We start from the raw sequence: 14,885 nt of genomic DNA, 5'->3' as shown, positions 1-14,885 counted from the left end.
AGCTCAAGGATTTTCATGGTCCCAAATCACTTTCATAACTATGAGGGAATACTCCTCCTTATAAACTACCAATGCTAACATGCCCCTCAATTATCAATCCCAGTAAGACCAGAATATGAGCAATATGTGTGTTTAACCCAATCAGTAGCACTCTTTCAGTCAAGAAACCCTGGCATCTACAGTGGTCTAGTTAGTTTCTCTTCAAATGTTAAAATGCTACCAAGTGTTAAATTCATTCACAAGGGATAGATATACTCAGATCACCAGTCCTTGCTCTTCCTATTTACTAAGGTAATGAGTGAATTAAACAAATGAAACTTCCTCACCCACCAGGGCACTCATCTGTTAAAACCATAAAATGCATTCAAAAACGGGAATCTAGGTCAAAATCTTCCATCCATAAAGGGCTACTTTAGCATACATTCCTTACCAAAGACATAAGGTATAGGAAGAGAACCAGAGACTTTTATCAAATGGTTAATGCAGCAATATTAGTGAAATACCAAGTGAGCTCCAAAAATCTTTAAACCAAAGCATTGTTAATATGACTTAAGGTAAGTAAAAAATTATATTTGGAAGAAAAGCCTAAAGAAGATTTCAAAAACAAAGCATCGATACTGTTTTTTAGGCTCAGGTTTTAGCAATGATGGGGCAGACAGAAGAAGCTGAAACAATGACCAACCACATTGTGTCAGAAGAGGCTGGATGCCTGGAATGTTATCGCCTATTATCAGCAATCTACAGTAAACAAGAACATTACTCCAAGGTACCATGGTTCTTGATTAAGTTGCTGCTTTTACTTTTAAATCTTCTCTGGGTCTACTGGTAATAGGTGGAGAAAGAGCTTCTGAAATCAAACATGACTACAGAAAGGCTGGGTTATCTTGGGTTTATTCATAACATCAAGTAGCTTACAATATGTTTTTAACCTGATACCTCTGTGACCAGTTATAATATAAATTTCTATTTAAAAAAACAATGTTACTTTGGACTTAGTAGCATCTTTCTAAGAACAAATAGTCTTCTTATACATTATTAACTCATTTTATTTTGATTCTCAAATAGTATTATAATGTTGCTAAAAACAGATACAATCTATATATAGTACATTGTACAAATTGCAACCTCCTGCTGTCCATCTTGGGCGACTTTTGTTCATGTACTCCAATAAATTCTCTACAAAAGTTCTATCCAACATCCTACAGACTTTTCCTTGATTTCCCCTGACATTTATAAGAATAGTTTGGGGGTAGTCAGACTGTTAATTGTCATCCTTCACCTTTGAAATGTGACTGGCACAATCAGGGAGTGGTTTGATCTTTTTTTTTTAATAGTGAGATGGTACAGTGAGTGGAAAGAGCATTGGACCTGGTATCAGGAATACTTGAATTCAAATTTTACCTTAGACACTTACTAACTGTGCACAACTCTGGGGAAGTCACTTAGCCTCTGTCTTCTTCAGTTTCCTCATTTATAAAATGGAGATAGCACCCCACTTTAGGGTAATAGCACCTGCCTCCTAGGATTGTTGTGAGACTCAAAGAAGAAAATAACTTCTAAATGCTCAGCACAAATGCCCTGAAACATTTTAACCACTATATAAATGTCATCTGTTATTTTTTTCACATATTCCAATTGACACAAGCTTATAAAGTAGGAAACTGAGGTATAAGGAAGTAAAGAGATTTCCTGAAGATCAGATCATTTGTCAGTGGCAAAGACAAAATTAGTAACTGAGCCTTGAATTTTTACAATACTATTTTCCATGTTTATTTTTTTCTCTTTCTTTAGGCACTAGAAGCTATAGAAAAAGCTCTCCAGCTAAAGCCAAAGGATCCTAAAGTCATATCTGAGCTTTTCTTTACAAAAGGAAACCAACTAAGAGAACAGAATTTTCTTGATAAAGCATTTGAGGTATATTGAACAAAGCCAAAATACTGTTTTTAGTTCAGTAACTACAATGAATTAGAATAACCATTAATGTCTTGTTTCAATGCCTCATTGTGACATGGTGGTGACTGTTGGCATGGAGGCAGTGCCAGCCCCAGCTCTGGCAGGTCGTCTCAAAGGGGAAAGGTTTTATGTGCAGGTGTTGTGATAAGGTGTGTTTGTTTCCCAAGGATTATCCTAGTTGAGTTTGTTGAGGCTTATTACTAGTTTGACTGTAGGGTTTTGTTGGTATTTCAGCCATGACATATGTTGGAAAATTTCCACTAAATCATAGAGAAGCTATCATCTGTATTGGTGAAGGGAATACCCACTCTGATGGAAATACTCATGCTCTAAGCTATATAGAAATGAAATGTTAAGAATAGTTAAGATATGTAGTCATCTGATTAATTGAATTTCATTATTGATCCTTTTCCTTTCAGATATTTTGGGAAATATTTCTAAACATGTTATTCCAATTTCTTGTCTTATAGAGTATAATAAGCATAAAGCAGAATCCTTTTTAAAAATTATGATCAAGAATTCATTAGTATCTTAGAGTTATCATTCTGATCATCTTTAGCCTAACTTTCAAGACCTTCCATAATTTGGCTCCAAAGTACATTTTTCAGTTTTTCTACAATTACCTACCTACCTGAACACTAGAGTAGAATCCGATTAGACAATTTACTCCCATGAACATATCTTGAATATTGAGATTATGTCTTAGTGGCTTTACCCTTTCCATTCTGTCCCTCCTATAATGGAGGGTGGTTGGGGATGGCATTAGATGGTTCAGATAGGGCCAGCATCAGAAGATGTAACTGATTTGGGAAGGCAGTGTCAGTAGGCTGACTGTGAGTTGACAAGCTAAGAGACCCAGTCCAGGCAGAGCCTGTCCTGAGGTAACAAACACAGACCACTATATAACAGGGATTAATGTTGGATTTATTATGCCAAGAAAGATGAAAAGGGAATTTGGATAATTCTAAAATAATAACAACTACCTAAACCTCCCCCAGTTCTAAATGTCTCATCATTGAGAGTCTTCACAGATTTTGAGCTAACCTAACTTACCTAAAGACCCCAGTCCCTAATATAGATAACCCTACACTAACCCAAATCCCTCCTTTTGATAGTAATAGAGTTAGTGAGTTTGGGCAGTTTAGCAGGATGGGGCCCAGGGAGAGGTCCTGGATCCAGAAGGACCCCAGACCTAATCTTAAAGACAGATGGCCCTATGGTTCAGGAGAACACCAGGAAGCTCAGTAGATGACAACAAGCCAGCAGGTTAGGAGGTAGGATGGGAAAGACAAGGTAGAAACAGCCACCAAGGGAAAGCTGCCAGTCTCTCCAGGTCAAACCAGAGGAAAGACCCAGCTCCAACCTCAGTTAATTGTCTCACACTTCCCCCCCCCCACATTCTAGAATCTTTTCCTGTATCTGCATCTCTCTGTAAACCCACCTCATATTCTCAAATCCTCTCTTCCTTATAACACTTCCCAACATACCTTAACTTCAAGTTTCAATTCAAGTTCTAACTCTGTCATTCAACTTCTTCTAACTAGCTAAGCCCAAATTTATTTCTATCTTCAGTAAAATATTAAGCACCTATGTCCCACTTACATGAAATACTGGTAACTTGTAATATCTGACATCATAATTTTAAATACAAATAAATATAAAATTATATGTGGAAAAATTGTGATTTTATCAGTGGAGGAAACTCTTGGCATGACAAATCCCTCCAGCAAGAAAGATTGTAACCTCTACTTAATTTAGATAAATTCTAGAAAGTTGCCTGATTTGTTCAGGGTTACATTGCTTTTAAGTTCTGAGTCCAGCTTTGAACTCAGATCTTCCTGGCTCCTGGTTCAGTGCTCAGCTTAGTATATCAACCTTCTCTAACAGAATATCGATGGAGCAGACCATTTTGAAAAGTAATGAACTCCTTTGTAACTGGAAGTATTTAAGCAGGGATCAGAGAAGCACTTATTAAGGATATTATAAGAATAATTTCTGCTTTAAGAGTGAAGTTATAGCAGACAATCTCCCAGGTCCCTTTCCATTTCTATGATTCCTAAAGCTTTACTACTACTGCTACTGCTACAACCTACAGTGAAAACAATTGAAAAGAACAGAGTATTCTTATAGATTAAGGACAATGGGAACTAACATAACATTATAAAAATTACCTTTATTCTCTAAAGGATCCTAGAGTTTTTGTGAGACTATAAGGATGATTCTGCTGGGAAACCTTTTAGTTTCTTCTATTTTACACTTAGCAAAACTTAGGTGATCCAGTAAATCATTGGGATAAAACAGACCATTCGTGGAAATAATGACTGTCATTTTGTGATCATTCTATTAATAATTTAAATTTCCTACAAATAAAGGAGTTTATATAACACATATAATGTATTTTTAATAAAGATTTACTTTCTGACATGAAGCTATTTCTTATTTATTTAGAGCTATCAAGTAGCTGTGCAACTGAACCCTGAACAAGCACAAGCCTGGATGAATATGGGTGGAATTGAACACATTAAGGTAGCAAAAAGAATTTATTTTTACGTAGACCAGTTCTCTTTTCAATTGTCTTTTATTTTCTTACTCTCATCAATTAAAGGTACAGAAAGAAGAAACTCCCAAGTGATAATCCACCACCCCTAGATACTTTGCTCCCATCCCTCAAACATACAAATGGTAGTTATTTTTGTTATTTTTCCTATAATTTCTTAGAGTTTGTTATTTAAAAACTACTCATACTACAAAACTTAGAGCAAGTATTCATCTGGAGTCCATTTGAAATATTTTAAGAATATTTTGATGATTATATTTTCCCTTGTAGCTATGTTTTATATATATTATGAAATATTAGTAACTATATAATATGAAACTATATAACTATATAATATGAAATATTAGTAACTATTTCATTTTATGCATTTAAAAACATTTTTCTGAAGAGTTGGTAAGTTTGAATGAATCTATGGCACATACAAAAAGATTATTAACCACTGATCTAAATAATAAATATAGCCTGAAAATCTAAGTGTTTAAAGATACAATTGACTTTGCTATTTACAGGATTTGTTTTTTATCTATCTATCTGTCTGTCTGTCTATCTCTCTACCTTTGGCTATCTATTAGTTTTCTAATATTTTTAGTTGTATTCTCAACTCATCATGTTTTGGCTTTATTCTCAGAATTTTATAATGATGTTGTATTGTCATTATTTTCATGAAATTATCTTATCTATAATTTATTCTTAAGCAATTCTTTAGGATTAAACTATTTAGTCTCTTTTTCCAGTGGCTCTTTAACATATTTTTATTGCATTGGGAATAGCAAAGTAAGAGTATAATATTTTTTACACTTCTGCATTTGTTTAATGATCATATGGTTATATATTATTATATTATATTAACAATTATAACATTTAATTAATTTAGTGTCATAGAACATGATCCATTTTGTAAAGGCACCATTCACATCTTAGAAATATGTATACCCTTCTCTATTTTCATTTAGTAATCACCAGATATCATTCATATGTAATTTTTCTAAACTTCTGTTCAAGTCCTTTGTCATTTCTTGTTTGCTTTTAGTTAAATTTATCAGGGGCTGATAGAGATAAATTGAGATTCCTTCATTGAAATTGGAGTTTTATTGTCTCTTTCTACTTATAATTCATTTATTTTTTAAAGTATTTGGAAGCTATGTCATTGGGTACATATGTTACATATTAAAATTAATTCAATATTTAATTTACCAACAAGCAAAATGTAGTTTCCCTTTTTATTTCTGAAGTTCATTTTTGCCTTTTGTTTATCTGAAATCAAAATTGCTACCTCTGATTTTTTGTGTGTTTAGTCAATACATAATAGTTTTTGCTCCAACCCTTCATTTTAATTCAGTATGAGATTAATGTTTCAAGTATGCTTCTGGTTGGATTTTGCTTCTAATGATCTCTTCTATTTTATTAGTACATTCACTCCATTCATATTCATGGTTATGATAGTTAGTGGTTTACTTCCATCTATTCTTCCATACTTTTCCTTTTTTATATCCTCCTTCCCTTCAAAAGTTTATGACACACTCTTCCACAAATACATATGGAAGCCAGGGGAAAATAGGATTACACATATGTGGCAAAGTAGTAACTCATAGCTCTGGATTTCTGGCTAGAAATCCTTTTGTACCATTCATTTAGCTGAAGATGTTCCCCTTAAATATATAGTGTTCTTACTTTGCTTAGATCCTTACAATGTTCAGACTGTTTTTTCTATGAATGTAGAGGAAAACATCATCCTCCCAGGTCCTCAGGCTTGCAGTCCATCCATCCTGGATTCTTCACTATCTCTCAAATTCCTTACCCAAGCAGTTGCTAAGACATATATTTCAACTTTGTAGCATCTCTTAAATATGCTTCCTTCTTCCCTCAGACACTATCATAACCCTGACACTTAAAGCCCAGATTATTACAGTAGCTTTCTCGTAGGTCTCTCAGTCTCAAGTCTCTCCCCATTCAAGTCCATCTTCCATTCATCCACTAAAGGGGTTTTCCTTAAATGAAGATCTGATCATGTTACCCTTATCCTTTCCCCTACTCAGTAAAAACTCCACTGGTTTCTTATTGCTTGCAGGAGCAAATATAAAATGATCTCTTTGGCATTCAAAGCCCTTCAAAACTAGCTCCCTCCTTTTTTTCCAATATTCTTACACCTTACTCCCCAACATGTACTCTTTTATCCTCTGATACTTATCATCTGATTATATAACACAAACAAGACACTCCATCTTTCAGCTCTAGACATTTTCTCTGACTGTCCCCTATCCCTGAAACACTCTCCCTCTTTACATTGAGTACTGACCTCCCAAGATCCAACTAAAATACCACCATCTAGAATAGTGGTTCTCAACCTTTCTAATGCCGTGGCCCCACAATACAATTCCTCATGTTGCAGTGACCCCAAACCAAAAGATTATTTTGGAGGCTACTTCAAAACTGTAATTTTGCTACATTATGATTCGGAATGTAAATACCTGACATGCATTATGTATTCTCATTGCTACACATTGAGAGGTTGAGAACCGCTGATCTAGAAGAAATCTCCTCCAGCCCCTCCTCTCAAATCTAGTCCCTTCCTTCCTTTATTTACTTCTGATTTATTCTACAAATAAATTGCTTTGTCTATATTTGTTTATATGTAGTTTCCCTCCTTAGATGTAAGCTCCTTGAGGGCAGGGACTCTCTTTTGCATCTTTTCTATCCTCAGCACACATACATACCTTCAACTCCTCATGGAGACTTTACTATCAGCTAGTAAGAGAATGTTATAAGAACATGTCCCAAATCTTCCAGACCTTTCAAATCTCTCAAGATCTCTAGCCAAAGATGGAAAAGGAAAGGGAAAGAAGAGATCTAAGCCAAAGCCAAAACTAAGGCCTCTCTTTCAACCCTCCTCCCCCCAAAAATTCCTCTTCAGAGGGTTTCTGGAATATTCTTTTCTTTCCTGGTTTACCACTTGTTAGAGGCCCTGACTTCACCTATTGTCTATACAGAATGTGACAAAATCCTTCAGCCATCTGGAATAAACTTGCCACTTGATCCAATAGCTTTCAAAGACTTTTCACATTTAGTCTAAAGCTTATGATTGAGAATAATTGATTGATCTTATCAATTGTGCATTGGATCAGGGAGGGGAGCGGTTGATTTCAGAGAGAATAGTTGCAGCCTAATACAATAATATAAGAGAAGATCATGAAAACCTGAACTATGGTGGTGGTCATCATCTAAGTGGAGATGAAGGGATGAATGTAGGACATATAGAGGCAACAGAATCAACAAATCTTGCAACTAACAAGATAAAGGAAGTAAACCTGAAGGAATAATAAAGGATAACTTCTAGGTTGAGAACCTGGTTGACTGGAAAAATGGTAGCACTCAAAGGAAATATGGAAGATTGGAAGAGAGATGGGTTTATAGGGAATTGTGGGTTCTGTTTTAGACATGTTAAGTTTGTGATGCCTCTTAGGTATCTGGGTAGAGAAGTTTAGGAGATAATTGGAGATGTGAAACAAGAACTCAGTAAAAAGCTGAGAACTGACTGTAAATTTGATATTCATCTATCAAGTAGATGGCAAAGTGGACAGAGTGCTGGACATGGAGTCAAGAAGACCTGAATGCAAATTTAGCCTGAGATATTTACCAGCTGTGTAGCATTGAACAAATATCATTTAATTTCTGTTTTCTGTTCCTGCAACTGTAAATTATAACTGAAAACTGTAAACACTTCCTTGGGTTGCTATAAAAATCAAATGTGATAAATAAAATGCTTAGCATTATACTTGATACATAGAAAGTACTTAGTAAATGTTTGTCCCCTTCCCTTTCATCCCCTTTTATGTGTATAGAGATAACCATGATAATAGAACCTATAGGAACTTATGAGCTCACAAAGAGAAAAGAGAAAGAACAGAAAAGTACTTAGGATAGAGCCTTGGAGTAAATACATTGGTCAGATTTGAAGGTAGGGTAAGAAATAAAGAGTAGTCAACAATGTCAAATGCTACAAAAAAAGTAAAGAATGAGGACTGAAAACAGGACATTGGATTTAGCAATAAATAATTTATGAACTTGGTGGAATCCAATCAAGTAATGGGGATGAAAGTCAGATTTCAAGGGGCTGAAGAAGTAAGTTGGAAGTAAGAAAGTGGAAGCAATGGATGTAGATAATTTTTTGTCTGCTCACCTGGTTTACTAAAAAAAAATAATAGATTTTGGGGGCTACTCTCAATGATCTCCTAAGTTATAGAAGGGTATAATAATTGTATATAAGGAAGGGACACAAAAGCACACATCCTTGAAAGTTTTGAATGATTTTTAAGTAGATATACCTTTAATAGAATGGGCCTAAATAAATCAAAATTTGCAGGTATCCAGTGATCAAATTTCTACCATTTCCACTAACCATTTCTACCATTTTATTTCCAAAACATAAATCAGTAGAAGATGGGAGAGGAGGACATTCTTAAGGAAAGAGATAATAAAAGTAATGTTGCAGAGATGGGAAAACATAATGAGAGACAGAAAATAATCCATTTTGGTTGGACATACAACACCTTTAGGGGAGTGGCAGAAAGTAAAGCTGGAAAAGTAATTTGGAGTTCTGTTGTGGATAATACTGAGCACTAAGCTGAATAATCTGGGTTTAATTTGGCGGGCAATAGGACTTTTAAGTATTTTAAAATAAAGAAAGAATACCAGACCTGAAGTCAGGAAGCCCTGAATTCAGATTTGGCCTCAGACACTTATTAGCTGTGTGACCCTGGGCAAATCACTTAACCTCTGTCAGCCTGCATAAATAGCACCTACACCCCAGGGGTGAAATCAAATGAAAGAATCTTTGTTTAAAAGTACTTGCCATAGTATCTGACTCAGAGTGGGCCCTATTTAAATGCTTGTTCCCTTCCTTTCTCATTTGGAAATTGATTGAATGTTAAGAATGAGGGAGGTACCATCTTCAACTTCATGGTTTTAAATCTAAGTAGATGGAATGCCATAGTGCCGTTAAAAAAATGAGGAAGTTGAGAATTTGGAATTAGTTAAGAGCAGAGAGCAAGGATGAATGAATTTAGACCTCTTAGACAAAGTGGCTTGGCATTAGAATTGAGAATGGAGAAGGACTGCAAGCAAGAGAGTGAGAACCATGAAGGCAATAGAGGACAGTGAGGTAACAACATGTAAAGACAATTAGGTTTGGTTTGGCAGCGAGAGTAGCAGCTAGGATAATAGAGGCATTTTCTCCTTTCTCACATACTGCTCCTGAGAGCTAGCTTTGTCCATTATCTAGACACAGAGCAGTTTTAAAATTACCTTCAAATGAACATCCTAGTGCAAACATCAACAACATGGAAATAGGCTCTGATCAAGGACACATGTAATACCCAGTGAAATTGCCTGTTGGCTGCGGGAAGGGTGGGCGGAAAGGAGGGAGGGAAATAAATTATTGTAACCAAGGAATAATGTTCTAAAATGACTAAATAAATTAATTCAAATTTAAAAAAGGAAAAATAAATAAATGAATGAATGAAAATAAAATTACCTTCACTTTTATTTTACATAATTGGCATTTCACTAAGCTAGTATTCCATATTTTTTCTGTAAGTTTTAAAAATAGAGGGTCGTCCTAACATAGGTTACAGTACTGACTTAGGGATCAGAAAGATGGGATCAATCACTATCTGATGCAGTAATTCTGTTACCATGGATGCAACATAGCTGTTGTCTTTGAACGTTATACTATCAGAAAACATTTTGAAACCATGGCAACAGTAGCAGCAGAAGTTATGATGATTAAAAACTTTTCAAAACTTTCATCATTCATTTCTGATTTTATTGGCATTTCATTATTGCACATGGCATCCCATGGAAATAATAATAATAATAATAGCTAGCATTTATTATAGTGCTTACTATGTGCCAGACACTGTGCTAAGCACTTTAACAAATATTATCTCATATGATCCTCACAACCGCCCCAGAAGGTAGATGCTATTATTTTACAGCTGAAGAAACTGCAATAGAGGTTAAATGACTTGTCCAGGATCACACAGTATCTGAAACTAGATGTGAATTCTGGTTTTCTTGGCACCAAGTTCAATACTGTGCCATCTACCTGCCTCATCTAGATCGATCTCAAAAAATGACCTGAAATTCAGTGAGGTCACCGTGGAGTAAGGCACCAGCTGTGTTCTACCCATGAGAATGCCTTTAAATAATGGTCTTGCTGTCATTTACAAATAGTTTACCCCAAATTCTCATGCTTTGCATTAATAGAATTTAAAATCTGCCCTTCCACCGCCTTATGTTATGGTTTGATACTTGTTTCTTCACATTCCCCATCTGGTCTTGGTAAATTGGTAAATGGATTTTTGGAAAATGTCCACCAGCAAGGATAAAATTGCCACTAGTATATATTTCCTTTTTTAAACATTAACATTAAACTGAGTAGAGATACTGTTGACTTCTCGTTTTTACCTTCCTCAGATGAAAGTGTTCTAATGGAACAAAATGTAACTCTTCTCTTTTTTCCTCCACAGGGACACTATGTTTCTGCAAGAAGTTATTATGAAAAAGCCTTACAGCTGGTTCCAAATAGCAAGTTGCTGAAGGAAAATCTGGCCAAATTGGATCGATTAGAAAAGCGATTACAGGAAGTTTCAAGGAAAAGATCAGACACAGTAGCACTTTGACGCAGGCCCTTGGGATAATTTGAACTTCCTGGGAGAAAGGAAACTATGGGAGGCTTCATTTTCACACCAGTGGAGACAAGACTTTGGTCAAGCTCAGCATTCAGGATGGCGTATATGGAGCCATCCATTGCTAACACTAGTGCAATTAAATTAGGTCATAAAGAATGATCAAGAGATTCCTAGCTGTAGGACGCTGTTCAAGTCACTTAACCCCCACTGCCTAGCCCTAATTACTCTTCTACCTTGGAACCAATATGTATTGATGGTTCTAAGATGTAAGGTAAGGGTTTTTATAGAAGGAAGAAGGAAGAGAGGGAGGGAGGAAGAAAGGAAAAAATGATCAAGATCAAAGAAAATAAATAATTGTGCTATAGGGAGCTCTCTAAACATTGCTCTGTTCTATCAATTTTGAAAGCTCAAATCCTTTTTTTTTTTAGTTATTTGTGTCAAGAAATTTTAAAAAGCATTGGACACTTTGAAGGCACAGCATCAGTTCCTATAGAAGGGGTAAAGAAAATGGAAATGGAAAATCCTGAGACTGCAAACCAAATAGAAAATTCCATGGGATAGCAATAAAAGATTTCAAAGGGGTAATTTGATTAATCCTGAAGGCCAGTGTGATGGTACCTTCAACTGTGAAGAACCTTAGAAAGAGTATGGGGAAAAAAAAAGATAAAGCAAGGGAAAGGGGGTCTATTTTCAAAACTATGAGGAGTAAACAAAGACCCATTCTCTCACAGTTCTTTTTAAGGAGATAAGAAAGAAAGAAACGAATGGTATAATTATTGAAAGGAAGTATTACTTGAATATTTTCATCTCATTAAACATGATATCATTTTTGTAATAGTACCCTCCAGTATTTTAATGGAGCTGTTAAAATCATAAATAATATTCTTTGCTTTCATTATTGATGAGAGTTTACCATGTGTAGTCATCTCCAGATCTACCTAGCTATATTCTACCGGTCTTCTTGCCACTCGACTATAAGTAGCCTCTTCCCTTTCTACCTCTTAGTCTGGGCACAGTAATTAAATCAGCACTACCATTTCTGGAAAGGGTGTAGCTTTCCTCTATGACTACACTCAATATTCCTATGATTTTCCAGATTAAAAAAAATTATCCCTGGCTCCTACTATATATGTGTACATATACATATATATCCTCACCTTGTGTGTCTCCTCCTCTATTTGAATGTAAATTCCTTAAGGAGAGGAATCATCTTGCTTTCTGTATTTTTATCCCCAGCACTTAATACTTAATACAAGTGGCTGGCACATACCAAGCACTAAATAAATGCTTTCATATTCATTCATTCATTCTCCCAAATATTGACATTTTGATGGAAAAGTAGTATAATTTTGCAAGGCATAGTTAAGAATATGAATGAATGGAAATTACTTTATTAGTTTAATATCAGATATCCTAAGTCTTGTTATTTTTTGAGGGGGGGGGAATATTTAAAGTATTGATAATATTTTGCAGTCAAGCACAAAAGTATTTTTTAAAACTTTAACAGAGAGCTCAATTCACTTATCTTAGGGTTATTGAAGCTTTGTGACTAGAATATGAAATGAATTAGACCCAAAGGCCTTGTTTTATTTGTTTTTGAAATGTATTTTTGATTGTTGGGCTTTCTTGAAGAATACACAGTATGTTTTGTTTCAGTGAATCTATTAGGAAGTCTAAATTGCTAATTAGACACACATACACATCTTTTTCCAAGTGAAAGAGGAAGCAAAGTGAAACTCACAATTTGAACTTTTATTTTTGAGTGTTATTTATTTTTAACTTATAATAAAATCTTTAATATATGTATGTACACATCAGTTTCTTTGTAGTTTAATACCATCTCTCCAAATTGGCTATGGAAACAACAGAATACAATCCCAAAATGAAAAGTAACAAAGTTCTAACAGTACCCAGAAACTAGTAGTGACTTAGAGTAGAGATATCAAACATGTGGCCCATAACACTTCCGAGTATGTCTAAACCAGGTTAAAATGTAATTGAGAGGGGGCAGCTAAGTGGCGCAGTGGATTGAGATCCACATCTAGAGACAGGAAGTCCTGAGTTAAAATTTGGCCTCAGATACTTCCTGGCTGTGTGACCCTGGGCATGTCATTTAACCCCATTGCCTAGCGCTTACCACTCCTCTACCTTAGAACCAATAAACAGTATTGATTCTAAGGTGGAAGGTAAGGTGTTGTTTTGTTTTGTTTTTAATAATTGGGGAAAAGTCTTTTAATTTTAATTGGGTAATATTTAACAAAATAAGTAAGAATACTACACAATATAAATAGTGTTCATATGTAGTTTTCTGAATCAATTTGTAGCCTGAAGGGACTCTTCTGTATAGTTTAGAGGCCCTCATTTCAATCTGAATTTAGACATCACTAATTTAGAGTAATTTGTGGGCAATCTAAGGCAATTAGGAAGTTGTTAGCCATAAATGATGGATATTGCTATAAAATATTGAAACAAAGAGAACAAAAATGTGCAATCATAAAATCTAGAAACAATTCTCAAAATAATTTTCCTTAAACAATACTTAAATGCCCTGCTTTGTGTGGGATTGTGGCAGGTATTGTATAGATAAAGTATATTCAAAGACATTCACTTTTAAATAGGGAAGAAAGTAGCATCTAGGCTGTGGGTTAATAAATCCAACCCAAAAATAAATCAGCAGAAATCTCTTGTTCTCAGAGATATCTTTGGAAGTAATGGAGAGGGTAAATTTTTTCTACCTTACATTAGATATTGTGGAATAGTTAAATATATAATCTTAAGAAACATAAAAATTAAATTTCAAAATTGGAGAAATAAATATTTTAATAGGTTTTCAAAAAAGTAAAATTATCTTGGAGCAGAAGGCTGTACAAATCCTTCAAACTAATATTTTAATTGAGTGAATCCTATATCTAGTTAAAACTTTAAGAACATCTTTATTCCCCTTTTCTTATTCATCGATTCTTTTAGTAAAAATAAGCTTCCAGGGGGCAGCTGGGTAGCTCAGTGGATTGAGAGTCAGGCCTAGAGACAGGAGTTCCTAGGTTCAAATCTGGCCTCAGACACTTCCTAGTTGTGTGATCCTGGGCAAGTCACTTGACCCCCATTGCCTAGCCCTTACCACTCTTCTGTCTTGGAGTCAATATTGACTCCAAGATGGAAGGTAAGGGTTTAAAAAAAATAAGCTTCCAATGGTTTTGATTGCAATATCACCACCCTAATTGTTTAGGTAGTATGGATCACAAGCTTTAAAAAATCCCCAGCTTATTTTATAACAAGCATTCTCAGATAACAGCAAACACCAAGGCCTGTAAAACAAATGGAAAGACATTCTATTGAAATGGATGGAAAACAAGCTTGAACTCAGGAAGACCTGGATTCAAGTACAGTCTCTGACATCTACTGTCTGTGTGACACTAGGTAAATCAGTTAACCTTTCAGTGGCCATGTGGCTCTTTTATTTTTTCAGAATAAGTGCATATCTGCCTTCGGAGAGAGAGTTTCCTCATGGGAATTCTCTGTGCCAGCAGATCATAGTCCAGGCCAAAAAGGAAGGCCTAAGGATAAATAAAACAAAACCTCAGTTTGAAAAAGGGTGTTCTGAAGATATATAACTGCCAGCATAATTAAAGTGGATAATACCACAAATAAAACAAGCCAGAGATTACAAATCTGTTATGGATCACCTG

General features: G+C 35.1%; 1 protein-coding gene across 3 annotated transcripts in view; it reads left to right on the top strand.

The window, feature by feature from the left end:
* TMTC1 (transmembrane O-mannosyltransferase targeting cadherins 1) overlaps window positions 1–13,011 on the top strand; it is a 291,956-nt gene extending 278,945 nt beyond the window's left edge. For all 3 annotated transcript variants that reach the window (XM_056797671.1, XM_007502836.3, XM_007502837.3), the window contains 4 exons: window positions 629–766; window positions 1,792–1,914; window positions 4,402–4,479; window positions 11,038–13,011. In XM_056797671.1, the coding sequence (XP_056653649.1) occupies window positions 629–766; window positions 1,792–1,914; window positions 4,402–4,479; window positions 11,038–11,190 (492 nt within the window). In that variant the 3' untranslated portion in view covers window positions 11,191–13,011. The remainder of the gene's footprint in view (window positions 1–628; window positions 767–1,791; window positions 1,915–4,401; window positions 4,480–11,037) is intronic.
* Window positions 13,012–14,885: the final 1,874 nt, after the last annotated feature.

This window comes from Monodelphis domestica, chromosome 5 (genome assembly GCF_027887165.1).
Source record: "Monodelphis domestica isolate mMonDom1 chromosome 5, mMonDom1.pri, whole genome shotgun sequence".
Lineage (NCBI taxonomy): Eukaryota > Metazoa > Chordata > Mammalia > Didelphimorphia > Didelphidae > Monodelphis > Monodelphis domestica.
Note: the sequence above shows the minus strand (reverse complement) of the source record. Positions and strands in the feature narration are given on the sequence as shown.